The sequence below is a fragment of the Oryza glaberrima genome, chromosome 1 (genome assembly GCF_000147395.1).
Source record: "Oryza glaberrima chromosome 1, OglaRS2, whole genome shotgun sequence".
Classification (NCBI taxonomy): domain Eukaryota; kingdom Viridiplantae; phylum Streptophyta; class Magnoliopsida; order Poales; family Poaceae; genus Oryza; species Oryza glaberrima.
The window spans coordinates 33708725-33731561 of NC_068326.1; the positions used below are offsets into that span (position 1 = coordinate 33708725).

At 45.7% G+C, this 22837-nt stretch overlaps 2 protein-coding genes across 2 annotated transcripts; one reads left to right on the top strand and one right to left on the bottom strand.

The window, feature by feature from the left end:
• Positions 1–10917: 10917 nt before the first annotated feature.
• Positions 10918–12294, top strand: LOC127759840 (josephin-like protein). The gene has a single exon (XM_052284058.1). It carries the CDS (start codon positions 11495–11497, stop codon positions 11909–11911), a length of 417 nt encoding a protein of 138 aa, XP_052140018.1. The 5' UTR covers positions 10918–11494; the 3' UTR covers positions 11912–12294.
• A 4744-nt stretch (positions 12295–17038) lies between these two features.
• On the bottom strand, positions 17039–18306 carry LOC127755481 (WUSCHEL-related homeobox 9). The gene is made up of 2 exons (XM_052281158.1): positions 17717–18306; positions 17039–17607 (listed from the first exon to the last, which is right to left on the bottom strand). Exons 1-2 carry the CDS (start codon positions 18093–18095, stop codon positions 17384–17386), a joined length of 603 nt encoding a protein of 200 aa, XP_052137118.1. The 5' UTR covers positions 18096–18306; the 3' UTR covers positions 17039–17383.
• Positions 18307–22837: the final 4531 nt, after the last annotated feature.

Consider the following 22837-nt stretch of genomic DNA (forward strand, 5'->3'; position numbering starts at 1 on the left):
TTTGATTAGGATGGATTTACCTTTTCCTTAACTGTATTAGGGCAGTCCCAACCCATAATGTGCATAAGTAGTGTCTATGGTGCCATGTTAATAAGACATCATAATAAAAACTGCACTCTACAACCACTATGGTTGGTTTCTTAAAGTGGGTCATTAATAAATACAACATCTCTCTTCTTATCAATCATATTTATTCTTCATCTATTAGGCCTCTTACAGTGTGGGGATGTGGAGCGTTACCTAGCACCGCCAGCTCGGACTTGTGCGTGTGTGGCGCTAGGTCGCGCGCCCCACCAGAGCTTCTCGCCCCCTAACAGGGAAGCACGATTCCTCGCTCGCGCGGGACCATGCTCCTCGCTCGCGCGGGACCATGCGCGGCGGAGAAACGGCTGGAACCTGCACTGTGGATGGCGTGCCTCCGACTCGCCGTCACCTCGCGCCTTCCCATTCCGCGTCGCCGACCTCGTCGTCGTCCTCGCGCTCCGCTCCGCGCCGCCGCCTCCGAAACCTTGTCGCCGGCCGGAAGTGGAGACGAAGCGAGGAGGACGACGACCACGAGCGGCTCCATCTCCTCGTCGCCGGCCGAGAGAGGAGGGTCCCAGATCCGCGCCGCCGCCGCCGCTCGGCTCGGAGGAGAGGAGAGCCTGCGCCGGCGGAGGGAGGAGGGGAGAGCCGGCGCCGCTCTTCGTCGTCCCCGCGCTCCGCGCCGCCGCCGCCGCCGCTCGGCCCGGAGGAGAGGAGAGCCTACGCCGGCGGAGGGAGGAGGGGAGAGCCAGCGCCGCTCGTCGTTGTCCCCGCTCTCTGCTCCGCGTCACCGACCTCGGTCACCGGGGAGCTCGTCGCCGCACCGCTTCGATCTGCGCCGCCACCACCGTCCTCGTCAGAGAAGCTTGCCGGCTCGATGGGGAAAGCGCGGAGAAGGAGAGGAGCTCGAGGTCGAGGCCGCGTCCGAGCTCGCCGGCGTCCTTGCCTTCTTGCCCGCCGTCGTCGCCCCTTGACACTTGCGGTCTTGATCCGTGGAATGCGAAGAGATAGGATAGAGAGAGAGAGGGAGAGGGAGAGATGGACGTGAAAAGAGAGATGGGTGGGACCTACTAACATGGGTGGGACCCACTAACATGTATATTGCCTGCACTGTGAAATCCGGTTCTTTACCCGGTTCTTTGTCTAGCTGGAGGGGTTGAGCTACTCATGTGTGTTTCCCGCACTGCTACTGGCCTTATGAGACACTATTCTCTCCCCCATGCAAACTTGATAGTGTCTAGTGCATAGGTTCTCGTGTTGAAGTTGTGTCTTGCATGAGACCCAGTTTCTTCCTCTCTTCACACTCTCTCTTAATTAATATAGTGCCACATAAGCTAAAAGTCCTACATGGCAATGTAGTTAATGCTATAGACACCATCCTAGTTGGAGGGTTGGGACTGCCCTTAGAATGGATTTACTGGTGTGCAGCTTTTGTTTCATAACTCAAAGTCGTGCCAATTTCACAAGCAAAACGAAACGACTCATCATTACGTGATTAGTTGAGTACAGTACGAACTATTTTTTTAAAAAAAAATAGATTAATATGTTTTTTAAGCAACTTTCGTATAGAAAATTTTTACAATAAATACTACTCCTACCATTTTGTAGTTTGAAAATCGTGTGCGCGAAAAACAAGATATGTGGGTTAAGAACTCTCAACAAAGAATACAGCATTTTTGCTCCACGAATGATGACTTAGTAATATGTAAAGCATTTTATGGTATCTTCTCGTTGACTTTGTAAAGCAATTAAAGCCGTCCTATAAAATCTTATTCACCTTCCCAACATAATAATGTACTTCCTCCATTCTAAAATAAGCACAGCCATAAGTTTCCGTGTCTAACTAAAATAAAGTTAGACATGGAAACTCATGGTTATGCTTATTGTGAGACAGGGGGAGTATTAACTCAATGTAAAGTGTTGACTATGAGTATGATGCGTGATCAACTTCATTTTTTATTCCGCACCAAAAAAACACTTCATTTATAAGTATCAAGGATAAAACTGTTTCATTTTTTTTCCCAACTTGCAATGACACACATGCACATATCACAACACACATCATAAGCATTCATCGATAAATGCATCCCCTGGTTAGCTGCAAACCCATGTCTTCATTAAATTTCTAGTGAAAAATATAAATATTTGTGCCACTTGGGAGGTGCCATATGCGGTCAACACACAAATTTATTACCACCTTTATCGTGTACTCCCAAAATTATTTGATTTTATTAATTAATAGTTAAAAACAAAATTAATCATTACAAAATTATATGTAGACATGTTCTAATACATTTTATATTAATTTATGTTTTATTAAGTTAATAATTTAAAATATATAAATAAAAACTGTAATACTGTCTCAAATTGGAATTTCACTTTATTATTTTATTGGTTAAATAATTTTAAAATTAAAACGTAATAAGTATTATTTGGTCAAAGACTTTGTAATCGATAATGCAAGTGTGCTGCCTGTGGTGGAATTTCAAATTAGTGTTTTTATTTAATGGTTCAAAATTCAAGTTTCCGTGTTTTGTATATCATGGATTTATTTACTTTAATTTGATTAAACCGTTATAATTCAGCGCTAGCTCCATTCAAATGCATAGTGATACACATTTCTTTGATTACTCCAAAGTCCAGAGTACTAATTGTTTTAATAATTAATATATGGAACATAAGTGAATGACCACGTTGACCGTTTTTTATACAGTGCACTACATTTTTTGTTATATTTGCACACTTTTGGTCAGTTGTTTTTTCCTCATAGATTATATTGCTGATTATCACAAACACATTTCACAAGATTACAAATAATTTGATTTTTATAAATAGAAAAAGATTGTATATAAGTTTCATATAATGCTATTTTAAATATCTATTCAACTTTGTATGTACTAGTTTTTTTTTTCTTTTGGGAAATTATAAATACCACATCATAAATCACTTCAAGTTTGATATTCCACCCCATAAGTTATTTTGTTGCAAATGTCCATCCATATACTCAATTTTGTTAAAAAAAACACCCAGTGTGTGTATATATAACCAAATCGACATGTTATTCATAAAGTGTGAGCCATCGATGTGGTTTTTATTAAAATTAAATACTTTCATAGTATAGTCTTGACACTTTTTTCAATATCTCACAAATAGAATTACTGATGAAACCTTAAACATTATTGTACTGAGTTTCGTTATATGAAAAAAAAAATCCAATCAAGCACGAAAAATAAATCTAAGCAAGTACTTATACAAGATTAACTCGACTAACTTAACATGTGATGACTCTACATAAGCGGTAACGGGCTAATTCGGTTAAGCATCTACGCGCTACGGTGGTTTTGCAACAAAACGGGCTAATTCGGTTAAGCATCCACGCACTACGGTGGTTTTGCAATAAAACTTATTAGGAGTGAATATTTGTAATCAAATGACTTGTGAGATGGAATATTAACTTTAAGTGTTTTATGGGTTGGTTATTGTAATTTTCTTTTTCCTTTTTTAAGATAATCCTGGTAATTGTGGATTTCTGTGTCTGTACCCTTGAAATATTAATCAGACAATAAAAAGGTTTTCTTCCTGGCAAACCATGTGGCACGTGGCTACTACGTGTCGTCAAAATGTGCCACGTTATTGACACGTTGCTCTTAGGCACCGGAAGCGGGAAAAAAAAGGATAAACGACAAGGGCTACGAGAAAAAGGCCTTGTTTTGCAGTCTCCAAAATGTGGCCACTTTGACCGGGAGGCCAGGGCCGTGGACATTTTGGGCCGCACCCTCTCCAACCCCTCTTTCTCGTTTTCCACGCGTACGTTTTTTAAACTGCTAAATGGTATATTTTTTTTAAAAAGTTTCTATACGAAAATTGTTTAAAAAAATCATATTAATTTATTTTTAAAAATAAAATAGCTAATACTTAATTAACCACGTGCTAATGGACTGCTCTGTTTTCCATGCTGGAGGGTAGTGTTTCCAACCACGAGGAAAGAACACAACCTAATTAGTGAGGATCGAGATAAATCAGGTGCCTCTAGAAAAGGAAAGGGTCCACTTTCGGTCGCTCAACTATGTGCCGATTCCTTAACCAGTGTAAATCAAATCCCTCAGTAATATTAAAAATATCTATCAACTTTTAAAACCAGTGTAAATTAAATCCCCTAATAATATTAAAAACGGTTTTTATTGATGTAGCATCTACGTGGCTCGTTGATATAGTCTTAGCAGTCTATGTAGCGCTTACATGGCACTAGAAACAAAAATAAAAATAAAAATACTAGTGGGACCCACATGGCAGTGGCAGACCGAATAGCACAACGTTAAACAATAGGCCTACACATCGGGACAACGACGACGACGACGGCGTGCACTCATTGAAGCCAGAGGACGGCCGCACCACTCCTCGTTTCCTCCGGGGCGACGGCGTTCAATGGATGGAGGAGGCGGAGCTCGGTACAACAGACGGTGTGGGCGATGGTCGAAGCAGAGGAAGAGGAGGGGGAGGACAGAATCATGGATCTCCTCTCCGTGTTCGTGCGCCTCAATGAGCTCTAAAAAACTAGGAACCAACGCCTCCACGGATCTGGTCCAATTAAAAGACCATCTGTGTAATCAAACTGGTGTAAACCGACTAGACTACCCTATGAAAATCGACTCCGACCACCAACCGCCTATGAAAACCGGCTCCAAAAATCGGGTTGAACTGACAAAGGCTTGCATGGATGACCGAATAGTAGACAGAAAATAAGAGAAAATGGTCCGAGTGGGGATTCAAACCCTGGTTCTCAGGCATACAGGCAAGGAAACCTACCTCCAGGCTATGCTCCTCATGATTGAATGGAATCAGTTATTTATTTATGGGTTATTGAACTGCTTTGGACTAGTGGTCACCAGTGAACAAATGAAACTATGACCAAGTTGGTTTAATTGCCAGTCCAGTTTCAATAACTATGGTAGCAGCAATGCAAGCTCCAGGTCCATCTCTGCCTCCCGACTGCTTCCTCGGAGCACATAAAATTTCTCCTAGATCTGGCGCATCCCCATCGATGCCACGTCAGTCGAGCTGTGCGGCCCGGAGGAATCACCGGATCGGCTCTAGCAGCGGGTGCTAGATCCCCTCTTCCACTTTGCTATGGAGCTCGAGCCACCCGTTGTTTTTGGTGCCGTGGAGATGGACATAACCTTGGAGCCGCACATGAGGCCAGCACGCCGTAGTGCCTCAAGGTCGACGGGGCTTGCTAGCCGCTGCCTGCGAGCGTCTCTTCCGCCGTCCGGCGCATTGCCATTCTATGGCACCGCCACTTGATGGGCTGGCCACCGAGAGTTTCAAGCTTCTCGCACGCTCGGTGGAGGAGATAGTGGAGTTGAAGGACTCCTCGAGCTCCTGGGTTGACTGCCCGTCGACCTCCTGTACCGCCGGTACCGCCGTGGCTCTCGGAGCTCCCACTGTTGCCGCTGCCGTAGGGAGAGAAGAGATAGAGAGGAGGTGAAGAGAGAAAGGGTAGGATGGAGGGAGAATGTGAGTTGCATGGCGCATACATGTGGGTCCCAGATGTTCTCAATGCGTTTTTTATTTTTACTAATCTAGAGCTCGTGCATGGCAACTGAAAACAATTTGAGTTTGTAGCTTATTAAATTAATTAATACGCACTTATTTAATCTAAGTAATACTATGGCTTTAATTTTTGATTGAACAAGTAGGTGATTTTGAAATTTGAGAAGAGCCAATAGTGAAATGGGGGGAGGACTTTTTTTTGGAGAGAAATGGGAGAGGAGTTGTTGAAAGGTGGTGTAATATAATAGATTGCGGGGCCTAAATATTAGTGACGAGGGTGATGTGGGATGGACACCACCACTATTACCATTTTAAGTAGTATAGATTTTTTGCTGACTAGGTTACCACGTAGGCTAGAAGCCACTCTCAATACCACCAAGGGACTTAGATTTACACTGGTTTTAGAAGTTGAAGGATGTGACCTGGTTTTGTGGTTGAAGGACACGAATAAAACTCGATCCATATTTGAAGGGACCTAAAGTGAACTTTTGCCTTTAGAAAATCACATAGTCCACATATCTAGCCAAGCCCATTAAGGGTCCGGTGAGATTGTAATCAATTCCATTGCCCAAACACCATTATGGCCCATAGGCCTGAAGTACAAAAGATCTTCGAGCTTGCCTGCCTTGCCAGGCCTAGGATACTGTATATTGGGCCTCATTTCTTCTGTTTCCGAAAGAAATGCTACCTCCTTCTCCAAAAGGAAAAAGTACACCGAAGTCCCTCAACTTCTCATCAGGTTACAAGAATGTACTTGAACCGCAAAACCAGATATACGGGGTCTCTTAACTATACAAAACCGGTCACAATAGGTCCCTCGGTGGTTTTGGTCCCGGTTTTATCCTACGTGGCTGTTGAGTCAGCGTGGGACCCACGTGTCAGCCTGTCCAGGTCAGCTTCTCTTTCTTTCCCCTCTTCTCTCCCTTCCTCTTCCCTCTCTCTCTCTCACTCTTCTCTCTAGGGCTCTGGGCAGGCCAGCGGACCGACGGGGCGAGGCGGGAGAGGAGGTCCGGCGGCCGGCGGAGACGACGCGGGAGCAGGGGAGCAAGTCGGCGACGGCGGCGAGATGCCCATGGCGAGGTACTGGAGGCGGAGCTCCGTCGGGACAGGGAGCGGGACGACGGCGGCGGACGGCGGGCACGGGATCGTGTCGCCCGCCCGTGGCGACGCCAGTGCCAGCATCGCCCACCCGCACGCGATCTCCCTGACCACCGATCTAATGATCAACACTATGCACTACATGGCAACCATTGGTGGTAGTGTGGTACTAGTCGTGGCTAACTAACTGGAGGATTTCCTCATCCTTCCTGTAAGTAAACAGCAGCAGTCAATTCACAACAATGGCATCTCACCGTCACCTTGAACACATAACAGGTGCTGAAGGGTTTGGTAGCGACGATGGGGTCATGCAGTGTTGTTGCCACTGCCCACTGGTGAAGGCTTTCACCATCGATTGCTGCGGCATTTGCTTCAGGAGATTCCTCAACGTCCATAGAATCGACTTCTGTCTCATCAGACTCCATTGGCACTTCAAAGAATTCTCTCTTTTCTGAATCTGAAGAAGACCAATTAGATGCCGTGGCAATTTGTGGTGGTGTCCAAGGAACTAAAGCCAAGAAGTTGCTGCACCCAGGAGATTTGTCCTCCAGCCCGTGATAGTTCCTTTGCATAAAAACCTGATTGAAAGATGAGAAAGAAAATGGTGAGAAGCAATTTCAAGGTATGGATGATAATCCTGTCCTGGCATACAGGAGATCTTGGAGGGACTCGATGAGGAGGAGGGCCGAGGGCACCAGCACGCACTGCGGCGAGCCACATGGCCCCGGGCGGTAGGAGGCGGAGGCGGCCAGGTTGAACGGCGACGACGCGGCGCGTTTGGCCGCTGACAGGGGAGAAGCGCAGTGGTGGCGCTCTGCCCCACGCTGTCACCTCCCCGGTCCCATCTTTGGCCGCCGTGGAGCCCCACTGCGGCCGCCACCGCCGCCGCCGTCGTGGCCATCGTCGCGGCGCCGCCCTCCTCCTCTTCCGCCTCGCCCCACCGAGCTTCGGCCCGGCCGCCACCCTTCTTCACCGCCAGAGTCACGACCACCATCGCCTCGCTGGTTCGCCGCACCGAGCAACAGGAAGAGAGGCAAGAAAAGAGGGGAAACAGAGAAGATGACGTGTCATACTGACATTTGGGGCCCACGTGGGTCCCACGCTGACTCAGCAGTCACGTAGGATAAAACCGGGATCAAAACTGCCGACGGACCTATTGTGACCGGTTTTGTATTGTTAAGGACCCCGTATATCTGGTTTTGTGATTTGAGGATGTTTTTTTTTATCCCGATGACAAATTGAGGGACCTTCGGTGCACTTTTTCCTCTCCAAAAGCAACATTTGCTGGTTAGTTTAACATAAAAAAGCCACGGAGGGAGCAATTATAATAGAAGGCTATAAAAAGACTGTATGCTGAGATAGATAAGAGAGGAGAGGAGAGAGATGAGAAACGGACCGTAAGTTTACAGCCGGCTTAGGCATAGTAACCAAGAAAATTTGTGAGACAGACAGGTGAACCATATATTTATAATGAAGAGTTAATCACTATATAAGTGAGCTAAGAGATAGGCTATAAGGATCTATACATTAAGCAGTTGGCTGTATTATTATTTTTGCTCTCATGAGGTTCTTCACTGTAATAATGGTGCTTTTTGTACCACGAGCTGTGAAACTGTGAGACAGTGACTGATCCTGCATTGTTCCCAGAACAAGAGGGTAGCCTAGGGGAGTGACGACTGACGACAGGATGCTTTAGACAAACTTGTCTTCGGAAAGATTTGCCGAACGAATGGTCCAGGTCTTCAGATCTAATACTGGTCAAGCAACAAAAGAGGGTGATTCTGCGGGTATGTATACTTTTACCGGCTTCATATGTGTAGTAATCAAGTTTGCTTATAGTTGGAGCTCCAAGGTTACTGCCTCCTCCCTTTTCAAATAAATATAATTTCCTCCATTACATAAAATTATTTAACATATACTCCCCTGTCCTAAAATATAAGAACCTATGATTAGATTGGATATTTCCTAAAATTAAGAATCTGGACATTTACATATTCGTAATACTAGAAAATGTCTAATTAAATTTTAGATTCTTATATTATGGGATGGAGCAGGTATTAAGTTTTGAGAAGAAAAATACTACAGTTCATCTTATTTGAATAGGAGAGGATGGATGATAAGGGTAGAATAGGTAGAATTTTAAACAGAGGTGATTGATGAGACAAATAATAGTATAAGGTGACAACGATTTTGGGATAAACTTTAAACCCTAAGAAGACACCATTATGAAACAAAGGTAGTAGCTGCTCCCTCTATTTCAGGTTATAAGACATTTTGATTTTCGTCAAAATCAAACTGCTTTAAGGTTTGACCAAGTTTATAGAAAAAGTAGTAACATTTTCAATCCAAGACAAATTTATTATGAAAATATATTTAATTATTGATTTGATGAAAATATTTAGTATTATAAAAATTATTATATTTATCTATAAACTTAGTCAAACTTAAAACAGTTTGATTTTGACCAAAGTCAAAACGTCTTATAACCTGAAACAGATAGACTATTTAATACTCCCTCCATCCCAAAATATAACAAAACAACTTTTAGCCTTCAGGATTTGTCCCAAAATATAACAACTTCTCCACCAACATTCTCTTCCCAACCAATCACAACCCTCCATCATTCATTTTTCTCACGTACCTCCACTACTCATCCAATTACAGCCCTCCACCACTCACTATGCTTAATTTATGGAGTAATGACCCTCATTAATTTACAGGAAATACTACACAATGCAATCCAACTATGAATGTAAATAGCTTGAATGTAAATAGCTTGACTATATACTACTTCAAAAAATTCTCAGCACCACTACTGACACGTGGAGCCATGAGGTGCACTACATAAGGTCTGTGTATTCTCTCCGGTCTGATAATATTAGTCGTTTTGAACAAGGGTACATTTGAACAAGGGTACAGTTAAACTTTAAAATCTTTTACTATAAATATTTTCTAAAATATTTTTCTTAAAAATATGAAAACCAGATGTGTAGATTAGTCTTAAAAAGTATTTCAATAAAATCATATATTTGTTGATATTTTTATATATATTATAATAGAAAATAGTTGTCAAAGCTACTTTTTGAAGACCGTGCCCTTATCTAAAACGATAAAACGATAAGTATTATAAACCCGGAGGGAGTACTAACCTACGTGAGCGCTCTTCAAGACCGGCTCCTAAATCTGTTTGAACTTTGAATATCATATCAGAGGAGATTGGAAGAGGATTGACTCTTTAATTTTCTATTAATTTGCTTCTTTTCGCATATGTTCAAGCAGTAATATTTTAGTTTTTTTTTCCGCAGGTCATAATTTAAAATGGGTTACACATCATAATTTATAGATGGAGGGAGTACTAGAGCACACGGAGTATATATATTTTTTCATGTTTCTTTTATCAAAGGTATCACATTACAAGTAACTAACAGTAACAAACCTGCTGAGATAATCTCTGTAATTAGGCTTAAAAATTTCGTCTCGCAAATTAATCGTAATCTGTGCAATTAGTTATTTTTTAGACTATATTTAATACTTTATATAGATGTTCAAATGTTTGATGTGACATAATGTAAAATTTTTGTGTGGAACTAAATAGTCCTAACTAACAGCGACAAACCTGCTGAGAATTGAGATAATCTCTGGCAACAATTCCAACGGCTCTTATATTAACGCAGTCAAACTGTTACTACTAGATACCGCGAACAACATAAACCGCTGGTCCCAATTTTTAGAGTACGAGCCGTCACACCCTAAAACCTGTACCAAGACAACTCAGCCGGAACAATCAGCATCCGAAGCAGAAGAAAACGAAAGAAAAAGGCGCGCGCGCAAAGTGCGACGGCAGGCAGAGCTGCCGTACTCTGTGCCAGCCGCGATCTGCACAGGCTGCCTACCCTGCTCTGCCAGTTGATCAGCGACGCAGCCTTCCATTTCCCCAGAAAACGCCCCCCAACTGCACAATGATTGGTGCCCCTCCCGCCGCGCTCGTCCATGCCACACACGTCGCGTCCCATGTCGTCATGCCTCGGACAGCGCGCACGCCGGCCGGCCCCCACCCTGTCCCTCCCGGCGAGCACCGTCGCGTCCTGGCCGCACTGCCCCGTCAATTCCATGTTCCCCCGTCGCGTCGCCTTGCCCGCGACGTCGGGCACCGTCTTTAGCCGGAAAAGAAGAAGGGACCCCCGCAGCACAGCCCGAGCCGGCGAGCCCTGCCGCCCTCAAAAGAACTGCTCGGTCGGTCCTCTGCCCAGTCCAATGTTCTCTTGTTGCATCAACTGCCTCCTTTTCTTTCTCGCTTTCGCTCTTTTCCTCCAGCGGCATAGCCTCGTTTGGGGGTTAGATCGATCCCTTGCAAGATCTGCTTGCTCGCTTCCGCGCGAAATATTCTTCGGCCACCACCAGCAGCACCAGCGCTAGACAACAAGGATATACCGCGCCCCACATACACACATGTCGTGGTCTCTTCTCCTGTTGCCTCTAAATTAAAGCTGCGGGTCTTGGCGGTTACTGGTCATAATGAAGGATTAGAAGAAGTGAAAGGAACTCTCCATGCATTGGTTTGTGTGATCTGATCGACAATGTCCTGGTGGTCAATTAGACCAACCTTTTCTTTCCCTAGCTTGTCTCTCCCTCATCTTCTTTATCTTTTCTGCGCTGGGAGACTTTCATGCTCTTGTCACGTACTAGTAGTAGTGGTAGTCTGCTTTTCCTTTGAGCAGTGAGGTATCACTAGCTATTTACCGTATAAAAACGTGTCGTGGCTAGGCCACGCTGGTGATACGCTCGCACACAAAACACATTAGACGGGGCTAAGCATCTGGCGATGAGGAGAAAGGGCAGTGAGTGCACAAGAATTACCCCGGAGACCACCGGCGGAGGCAAGCCCACGATCTCGCTGCAGGCGTCCAGCTGGTCCAGCCGGATGGAACCGTCGGACCCGGACCGGCGGTCGAGGCTAGCGCGCGGCGCCTGCGGCTCTCGTCTGCTGAGGAGCGCGCGGTGGACGGCTACGAGGTTCTACCGGCGCGCGAGGGCAAGCGTCGCCCGGGCGTTCCGGCCGGCGTCGACCAAGAAAGGCCCTGCCAGCTGTGCCGCGTCGCGTTCGCCGGACTGTACGCCGGCGAGGAATAGCAGTAGGCGGCATTCCTTGGCGCCGGTGGTCGCCGATGACTCCCACAAGAGCGAAGCTGTGGAGGAGTGCATCAGGTTCATGAACTCCTCGTCAAGGAAGTACCGGTAGATTTGTTTTTTCTTTCTTTTTTGTGGTTCTACAACCTACACTCGTGCGCGGATGCTAGTGTCTTTCCACTGTATTTTCCCCATTTGGCCTTTCATCTATGTGCGCATTTGCTCTAATCTTGTACTAGAGTGGAAAAATCATACGGCTGGCTGTTCGTTTCATTCATCTTTATGCCGATCTACCTCTGAAATCTCTCCCCGCGAATAGTATTTTCGTTTGTGTATAAGAGTCAGTATCACAGTATGTAGTAGCTCAGTCATCAACATAATTAAGCTAGTTTTTGTGATGTTTTCCAAGTCGAAATTTTCGTACTATATTGATTTTATATCTTTTAATGACTACATATCCGATGGTACTTACAAAATACTACATTTGTTTTTTTAATATACGACACCCTTAACTTTAAGTTTTTAAGATACGTTTGAACACTATTTTCATTTATTTTTTTTACATACATAAAAAATATAAGTCATGCTAAAAAAACTTTAAATGATAAATTAAGTCATAATAAAATAAATGATAATAATGTATTTTCTTAAAATAAAATAAATAGTCAAACTTATCTTAAAACATTCATGCCGTCATTTATAAAAAAAAAGGAAATATTACAAGAAAGAGATAAAAAACAGGAAAATATATTTGATGAGATACTGGTAGCACATAGTAATAATTGAAGGAAAATTTTTTTGGAAAAATATCCCCCCTCCCCCCCCCCCCCCCCCCCCCCCCAAAACCCTAAACTAGAGGTCTTAATTTCCTGCGTTCCTCTATCTATGTGTTTATGAAAATGAATGTTAAGTTCCTGGGGTGATATTTTTCTCATTGTTTCTGACAGCATGCAGCATGCATAGAAACTTACTCTATGCAGACGATATAAAAAAATATTCGTTGTAATAAGATGTCACATTCCAAGGTACATTAACTTATTTGGGCAGAGGAAGTAGTACCTCTAATCTGTACGCTGTCCGATGAAGTGTTGTACTCTACAAAAGTTATGAACTTGTGATAGTATATTTCTTCACAACCACAAATGAAGACGGTGAGTCTACACACTGATAAGAAAAACTACTACTTTTGACTGCAACATCCATTCGAAAAACTTCAACGGGTAGTTTGGATTTATATATGTAAGGGCTCCATCGTAATATAAATAAAGCTTAAAAAATAATAATGAGATAGTCTTATCGTCCCTTGGAGCGTATAGCTCGCTAGTTATTGTAAAAACATTATAGCAAGATCTTACATCTGAATTTAGATGTCATACGTACGTCACACAAAACAACCTTGTTTTTTTTTCGGGGAAAAACAACCTTGTTTTTGGAAAGCGTGAAAAACTTGTTTATGTTAAATGGATCAAATTTATACTAGGAAAAAGTACGTATTACCCCCTGAATTATTGCGAGAGTATGGATTACCCCCTCCTCCCCCCCCCCCCCCCCCCAAAAAAAAACCACAAAACCAGACATATTAAACCTCAAACTATTGAAACCGGACGAATTACCCTCCTGACTCAATCCGGGGCGGTTTTAGTCCTACATGGCATACACGTGGCACCGCCATGGAAATTCAATCAGCAAAATTAGGTGGTCCCACATGTCATGCTCATGTATTTCTTCCAGTTTCCCCTCTCTTCATCTCCTCCAGGGCAGATAGAAAGCGGCGCGGCGTGGCACTCTCCAGGGCGGCCGGGAGAAGCAGCGACGGCGGCGTCCAGGGCTGGTGGGGGAAGCGGCGGCGTCCAAGGCGGGGTGGGGAAGCGGCGGCGGCGACGACGGCGGCGTCCAGGTCGGGCTGGGGAAGCGGCGGCGACGGTGGCGTCTAGGGCGGGCGGGAAAGCGGCGGCGATGACGGCGTCCTCCAGGTCGAACGGGGGCGGCGGTGGCGGCGCCCTCCAGGGCGAGCGGGGGAAGTGACGGCGGTGACGGCGTCCTCCAGGGCAGGCAGGGGAAGCGGCGGCAGCGGGCGCTCGTGCTCCTCCTTCGTGGCGCCTGAGATGGAGCGGGCACTCGTGCGCGGGTCGGCAACCGCTACGAGCTCGCGGTGGAGGCGGCGAGATCAACGACGAGCTCCACAGAGATGGAGAGAAGAAGGGAAGGGGCAAAGAGGAGGGGGAGAAGAGGAGGATTGGGCTGACAGTGGGCCCCACCATATTTATTTGTTGTGGCTGACAAGTGGGTCCCATATATTTTTCTTTGTTTTGGCTGACTAGACTGCCACGTGTGCGTTCACGTAGGACCGAAACCACCCTGGATCGATCTAGGGGGTAATTCGTCCGGTTTGTAAAGTTCAGGGTTAAAAATAACTGGTATTGGAGTTCATGGTTAAAAATTGGACGACCGTAATTGTTAAGGGGGGTAATTCATACTTTTTCCTTTATACTATCAAAAGTCCAGGACACAAAAACCAATCCTAGCCGAGAAAGATGAATGGTAGCGCAAGTCTGTTCACACTTCAGACCTTTAACTTCTCTGGAGTCCTGTTTTCTACATAGGTGAAAAAGAGGAAATTGGGAAGATACGCAAAACAAGGTAGTCATTAATGTATGATTAATTCAATACTAATTATTTCAAACTTAAAAATGGAATAATATGATTTTTAAATCACCTTTCCTACAGAATTTTTTTAGACTGCTTGTAATCGGTCATCCGGCGAAGAAAAGAAAAACTAAATGTTGAGCTTAAGGCTCCCAAGCTGTATGTGCCTGAGTCTCTCTCTCTCTCTTCCTTCTCCTTATGCACCTGCAACTCACTACCTAGGTTGCATGCAGTAATGAAGTCTATCTGCTAAGACTTTTGTGCATGCATGGAACTATCTTTTTCCATTAAAACTATTTATCCGATTTATAATTCGATTGTATCATTGTATTGTTTTATTAAATATTTACAATAAGATCTCAATGATTATATTCTAACAAACAAATTATATTTTTTTAGCCCGTTAAATTTTCATGTTTCACACGTGAGAAATAAATGCTTTAATTGGAATTCGACATTGTTGCATATTTTAAGTTTTGTGTTGCAATTGATTATTTTTATGTGTTACGTGCACATAGTGTTATTTGGGTGTTTTACTAGATATTTTTTGATATTTCACTAGTTTATATCTAAATGTTGCATGTGGTGTTATTTGAATGTTTCAGTAAATATTTTTTTAATGATGTTTCACTAATTTATTTACGATTGTTACATGGGGTGTTGTTTGAATGTTTTAAAAAGTATTTTCTAATGTTCCATCAATTAAAGCTCGTTGTTTCATGTATTACATAACAATATTTCAATACAAATATAATCATATTTATATATTTTATAATAAATATAATCAAGTGAGATCTTGTTATAACTTATAAAAATTAATTGTAATGAATATAATGATGAAATCAAATCACACAGATAGGATAGGTAATTTATAAGGAAAAATAGTATAAATTTTTGCTAAAAAACATTATTAAGGAAGAGCAAGAGGGATTGCATGTAGTAGAGTGGTCCATAGGCATGCATCATTTGTCAGAGGATGCTCACATTATTTTTCTTTCACATGCGCCATGCAACCAGGGTGGCAGGGGATGTGCATCCGACGGTAGAGTTTTCCTTTTTTTTTTTTTTTCAAAAGTCACACCATTTACCAACTCAGGAAATGCACAAGCGGAAAACAATAAAATTCTCCTATTTTTTCCTTAGAACGAACGCTCCCTTAAATCCCGATCCATTTACCAAAGATGCTTCTCATACCTCAAGAAGCAATTCCTGCATATAAAAGAGCCAAAGAAATAATATCTGAGCCTAAGTCCGTTCCAATTCAACTTAAATTTGTATACAAATTTAGAATATGCACATTGAAACCATTGAATTCCCCAAAGGCCAACAGAAATATATTCTCATTGGCTTTTCCCGATATAACAGTGACCACAACTCCACGTGTATCGTCATCTCGTGATCATCGGCAATACTCCGTATGACGGAACCGTCTGGGCGTCTGCTGTCTGACCCTGGGACGGAAGACTGGCCGTGGGCTCCTGGCGTTCAGTGGGTACCGGCCTTCCGGCCTGCCGAGCGGAGATTCGATCCGAGCGTTCAGTGGGTACCGGTCCTGTAAAAAATAACGGGCTTTATGGGCCCAAGTCTATAGCCCATGTCTTCGGAGGCAAACGCCATCGTTGACGACGTACTAGTACTACTTCGTTGATATCCGAAAATACAATTTAGTTTGTCGAGCAAATGCGGTTAGGATATAAAAACTGTCTTCCCTCGCACAATATCATGTTTATCTTATGAATACGGGATCATGACGTCCGCTTTTGTATACACTGATCCAGATAGAATTTTTTTCTTTTTAAGAAATGCAGAGAGATAGATAATAGAAACGCTACATGTGTTATTGTCTTGTCAATTTGTGCGTCTTTCTTGACCATATGGTCGGTAGCACAATCATCGTTAACACGACATATTTTACATTTTTACTCATCTGAAACTAACGACTAACCAAATTATAATAGTTGAAGGTAGTCCTCTACTGAAACGTTTCTAATTAATACAAGGATTCCTTAAAACAGATGTGGTTTCTACAAGTACAATACTACAAGTATTTCACAAGAGAGGGGCCTGCTATCCGTGCCATTATTCAGTGTTTGGAAGTCAACAAACAAGAAGGGATGGATCAGATGACCGAAAAGTTAGCTGCAAACTTTGAAACTCATGTCCAACAACAAGCTAGCTTCCAAAGCAGCTGATCAGCCAACATTTTCCTAGAGGAAAGCAGGTAGCAGTTGACTATCAGTCTACACATGCAACACACGAGTAAGTCAGAATTCTTTCCTTACAAAGGCCAGGGACAACGAGCACTCCGTTACGACAAGCCCACGGTTAAATATTATAGCTGGCTTCAGAGCGGCATTTGAATCGTTTAGTACTGTAACATCATGTGTTCCTACTACTGCTTCTCACCTAACTCTATGTATGCAAGCATGCATGAATCACAGCCTATAATACTAATCCATCTCCCTTATATATAATACAACAGTTTTAAAACTTCAGAGTCGATATCTGCGAAGGGAAATTCAGAGCGTGCGCACATATAGCAATCGCCATGCAAAGGTATGCATACATGCAAGAATGGAAAAAAAAAGGAATATGGAATATTAATTAATGGATAGATCATATAGAAGTATCAGCAGTGACCATGTTAGTATCCATGTAGCAGAAAAGAAGAAAAGTAGAAGTACATCTCATGATGGAAAGACCAAGGAAAAGGGCAATGGGGAAATCTCGTTTGCGTGCTCTTTCCTGATCCTCCCAGATACTGCATGCAACAACGGACTTTCCCACAACACATGCCGTATCTCATGACATCTCGTACGTACTCCTTTTGATGTGGGGCAGCTAGAACTAGGACTAGGCACAGCGACAAGAGGCCAGGTACAGTCGCGGCAAGCTGCATCTCATGCCATATGTGCGGCACATCAATGCACGGGTCGATCTAGAGGCCGAAGCTGCAAAGCCTGAGCTCCAGCGGCGGATCCCGGCCGGCAGCGACGTCGAAGAACGAGATCTCCCTGCACTGCTCGCCACCGCCGCCCCTCACGTACCGGACCTTGTCCACCTCGAGGTCATACGACTTGAGTGGGAACAGCTCCAGCGTTTCCACCTCCCTCGTCGGCCGCTCCCACATCGCTTCCGTCTCCACCACATCCCTCACGTAGCCTGCAAGCGCGGATCGAACAGCAACTTGATCAGCTATTCGATCATGGGTATTCATGCGTACGTATGCATGTATATAGGCGAAATAATTAATCAAAGTATGTATGCTTACATGTCATGAGCCGGTGATGATGGCCGTAGCTTCTGGCCTCCCGCTTGCTCTCAGGAGGCTGCAGGACGAGGTCGGCGTCGCCCTCGTGGGCTGCGGCGCGGCCATCGTCATCGTTGCTGCCGCTGTCGGGGGAGGAGGCGCCGCGGCGGCGCTTCTTGTGGTGGTGGCGCTCGCGGGCCTTGTGGTTCTGGAACCAGTAGAAGACGTTCTTGCTCTCCACCTTGCCGAATGCGCTGAGGTGAGTGGAGATGCGCTGGATCTGCTCCGTGCTCGGCGTCCGCAACCCCGCTCGGAACAGCTCCGTCAGGACCTTCACCTGCTCCGCCGTCGGGTTCCACCGCCCACACTTCACCCCCACTCGCCCGCTAAGAGCCTCCATGACCGACCGACTGATCGATCACTACCTATATATGTAGACAAACCAGATTTGATCCTGAGCTAGCTAGCTACCTTGTTTGATCGATCGATCGATCGAGCGGCTGGGAGCAGTAGAACTGCTTGAAAGCTAATTCACTGATCAAAACGGTCTAACGTAACTTGGCCTTGTGGTAGATAGGTTTAGCTTCTGATTTGGTCTCTTCCGGGATCTTCTTCTGATCAGAAGCAATGCTGAAATCAATAGATGCGCAGAGGGGGGGCACTTATATAGTCGAGCAGAGGCAGGGCCGAGGCGGTGGTCGTGGGAGTGGCAGTAGCGGATTCGAAGGTCCCGGTGCGTAGTTTCTTTCTTTTTTGTCTTCTCGAACAGTGAGAGCGAGAGAGAGGAAAAGGGGGAGGCCGGAGACATGCGCGAAAGCTGCCACTGTTTGCAAGAACGCTACTCTCTTGCTATGGCTAGCTCATCTCGTGCGCTGCGCCCGACATCCTCAAGGCGCGAATTAACAATGCGGTTTTGGTCGCCCATGCATGCAAATCTAAGTGCCATCGTGTCGCGTAGCATTATGTCTTAGAATGAGCCCTGCTTGCGGGGTGATGATTAGAATAATGCGCTGTGCTGATCTGATTTCTGGGGTGCATTATTCCATAGAGATCTCTGGCTCCTTGCATGGGTCGCGACTAGTTGAAGAGAATCGTGGTGAGGACCAGGCTCGTGGCGCATGGACAATCCAGTTTTGGAGTTCGCTCATCTGGTCTAGCCTGACCCATCGAAGTGCCTGCTCGCATTGAATGAAAGGTGTAGATTTCTTGAGTAGCTTCTGAACAGGTTAAGATGCAACAAGACAGACCTGCTATTTTCTCATGGCGAAAGTACAGCGACCACCGAGACGCATGCCAATTTCCCAGAATTTACTTTATTTCTTTTTTATTGCTTACTCCAGTAATGTGTTGCCTATACGTACTGAAGTCTGAAGTTGTATTTGGCCATTTGCACGTCGCTTAAATTATTGGTGGTTGCGCGCGTGGAGATTTGCTATATGAGCGGTTTCAGTCAAACTTGTCAGTGATCTGCATGCCAAATTTAAGGTGTGATCATGCATGGAATTCAAAAGAGGTGTCAGGACAGTAACATGGATGCTACATGCACGGCCGTTTCGATCGCAGCATAAGTCAAACACCGGACAACAATTCATCAAGCTCTTCATCCGTATGGCCTGTTCGATCTAACGAACAGCTGGTACACATAACAGTGTGACAGTACAGGAGCCCGGCAGGCCGGCGCGCGCGACTTCCATTCGAGCGTGGCAACTGTTGGTCATGTGAGGAGAGTAGCTGAGATAGGCACCAACTTGCTGTCTGCATATCTTCTTTTTTGACACATAGCGACAATCACAAACGCGTCAGTTAAACACGCCCAATCATCACGACATGCATACGAGTTAACGCTAGACGCAAGCACCGTACGTGCATGACACTCGATTCGGCTGAATTCCTGTCTGCTTTGCATGCACGGACTCTCCGCGCCAGCGAAAGGTGCTAGTTAAAGCGTACGGGCCTAATGTCTCCAAATTAAAGCATGCAACCAGTACTACTACTACGGGCGAACGACGAAGCACACAATGACCTAATTAAATTTAGTTCTTAATTCCGCTCGTCATCGTTCCGGCTTGTTCGGGGATGCCTCCGGTAGTGGTATCTAAACACCAACCCGTTAAGTCCGCATGAGGCAAGCTTTTTGGACGATCGGCCTCCTGAAAAGTTGAGGAAGATGTCATACTTTTGGGGCGTCCTCACGGCAGAAACCAATGATATGACCACACCCCCCGGCCGCGGCAGGGGCGGGCAATCGGAATGAGATCGCGAGCGGCCGCTCCGGAAAGCGACGGCACGGCCACCTCATTCCTTTTGCTTTGCCGAGTTTTCTATGCCTAGGCCGGGAGCATTGCCGTGCCGCGGTGCATGCGGTTTGAATAATGGCACAACGGTGCGCTCGCGCTCGCGCAAGCTGCTTGGTCCGTCACTGACCAAGCCGCGCGCCAGCTGCGTGCAATCCGGCCGTCGCGGTCGTCGCGGCTCGGCGTCGGTCGCGGCGCCGGCCGAGCCGGCTTTACGGCCCTTTGGGCGTTCCCGAGCGACTCATGCACGGAAAATCCGTGCTGCGTGGGAGCCAATTCCCGAGGCGGACGGGGTCTCGTCTCGTTGGCGCGCGGGCGCGATCGCTCGATCGATCTTTCAGTCTTTCGCCCCTTCGGCTACCCTGCAGATCTCGATCGGGAGCCCGAGCGTGGTCCATGCTGCCTACGACTTGAACTGAACAGAGACGTGCAGCCGGGACGGGATTAGTTAAGTCGATCTCGTGACCACCCTTTCTCGCGTGGCGAATAGATTGGACGGGCGAACGGGACCGGGCCATGATTGGATCGACCTCATCGTATCATTTACGTGTGCGTCTTTTTGTGGCAAAAGTGATTGACGAGGGTGCATGCATGCATGCCATGCATGGGGGATCGCTCTCTCACTCATGCAGGTGTGCGTGGCTGACCGAATTCAAGGATCGGGCGTAATGGACCGGCTCGAGGGGGGTAAAGTTGTTTTGGGGCTAATTATCATGGCTTTGGATGATTTGTTATGGTTTATTTGGTCGGTATCCTACGCCTTGAGCATGACTGCTTGGTTAACCAGGGGTTACTTTTGCCCCGACAGAGCATCATAAAAAGTAAAGCAAATTGGAATTTGTGGAGCTTAAGTGCATGTGCGTAAGAATCATGAGTATATGCTAGCTCATGTAGATACCCTGAAACATGATACGCTAGTTGATCATAGATCCATGCTTGTCCATGATTCCATGGCCCATTTTACTCCCCTGCGTCACAAAATGTATTAACAAATTAACCTTAGTCCTGAAATATACGTCGATGTAACGACAGTTTTATGCATACGATTGGCCACACTCTGTACAAGGTCAATACAGTAACACGACATGGTTATACACTTAAATATATATAAGCGAGTCTAGCAGAATTGCATGGAGGAAGACACATTGTCCTGAAGCGTTCGTCGAAAACAGATTCGATCGCCTCAACTTGATCGCCGCCGATTCTTTTATCCTCGCGCGCACAACCACCTGGGACTTGGTCTGGGCAAGCAAGAGGCACCCTATAGCTTCTCTCTCGCCTTTCATATTCATGTCCGTTCTCCCTAGTCTTCCTGAAAATCCACCGCCGATCTCGATGCAACACCGGCCACGCCATCATCCACTGCACTGCACTGCACGCGCGCGCCAAATCAACCGTCTCCGATCAAATCAACGGTACCGATGGGCGATGGGGGTTGAACCGATCGACGCCGTTTGACTTCGGAGGAAGGGTTGGCGCGGCTCGGTTTGGATGGTTCCATCTGGCCGTTTCCGCCGGTAATTCCCAATGCAGGGTGGCGGGACAGCAGGCGACCGATCCGTCGTTGCCCGTTTTGGATGTCAGATGCCTATCTTTCACTCGCCATAAGCTGAGACGAGCCGTGCCCGTGTACATCTCGCGTATAACCATGCACCTGGCAACAAATCACAAGACATTTGGTTCTCGATGGTTCGTCGTAGTAGATACTACCTGGTCTGGACCATGCTCACATCACATATGCCGTAGTGTAAATACGGCCCATGTAACACTGCAAAGGGAAAAGTCCGTTTTATTAGCCTTAGTTTGAATTTCGTCCCTCGACTTTAAAACCGGATAAATTTCATCCTCGACTTTAAAACCGGATAGAAAGACTAACTCAACTATCAAAATTAGCTCAATTTTCCTTCCTGAGATGACAGTTTTATCCAACATTAAGTCTACGTGGTACATTGACCCAGTTTTCATCCGATGTGATGCCTAGATAACTATTAGAACCCACATGTCAGTGACATACACCTCTTTCTCACACACACCTTCACCTCTCCACTCTTTGCACCACACCGGCAATGAGCAACCCCTCTCCTTCCACATCACAGGTGCCACGCATCTTTTGGATCCAAGCGAGCGAGCAATGGTGGGAGCATGTGCCCCGGTCTCCTCTTCTATCACCGTGGCACCATCCCATCTTTTGTTAGCCCCCCTCCCCTCCCCCCCCCCCCTCCCCTAGGAGGTTCCCAGGGCAAGCTTTACAGACATCTCGTCGATGAGGCAACTACTACGGCGGCCGTTCCTGCCTCCATCTTCCATGAATCACATCTGACAGACGTTCACATGGCGACATGAACCCCCAAGGTCATTGATTTATAGGAAGGGCAGCAACAAGGAGGGAAGGGCGGGTTGCAAACACATCCCCGCGGCCGTCGCATCACTACCACCACCGACGCGGAGCTAGAGAAGGGGTGAAGCATATTCCGTATGCGCTCGCCCAGCAGCATGAGCCCTTGTGGTCATCGATTACCGAGGAGGACGGTGACAGAGAGGGGGAGGGTGCGCGTCAAGCATTGCAGCTAGTCACTACGACACTGTAGGGGTGGATACCGAGCTGGCTAGGCTCGGCTCGTTATGCTAACGAGCTAAAACCCCAGCTCGTCTCGGCTGGAAGCTCGAGCTAGCTCGTTTGGCTCGCGAGCCAATGCACCCTTGACTAGTCTTCACTTCAAAATAACATCGAAGTCTCAAAAATAACATCTGATATTATAGGAGCTGCTAGAAATGATTTTTGCAATTGAATAAAAATAAGCAACTAGCAAATAAAATTCTTGACATGAATTTTTTGTGCACATCAGTT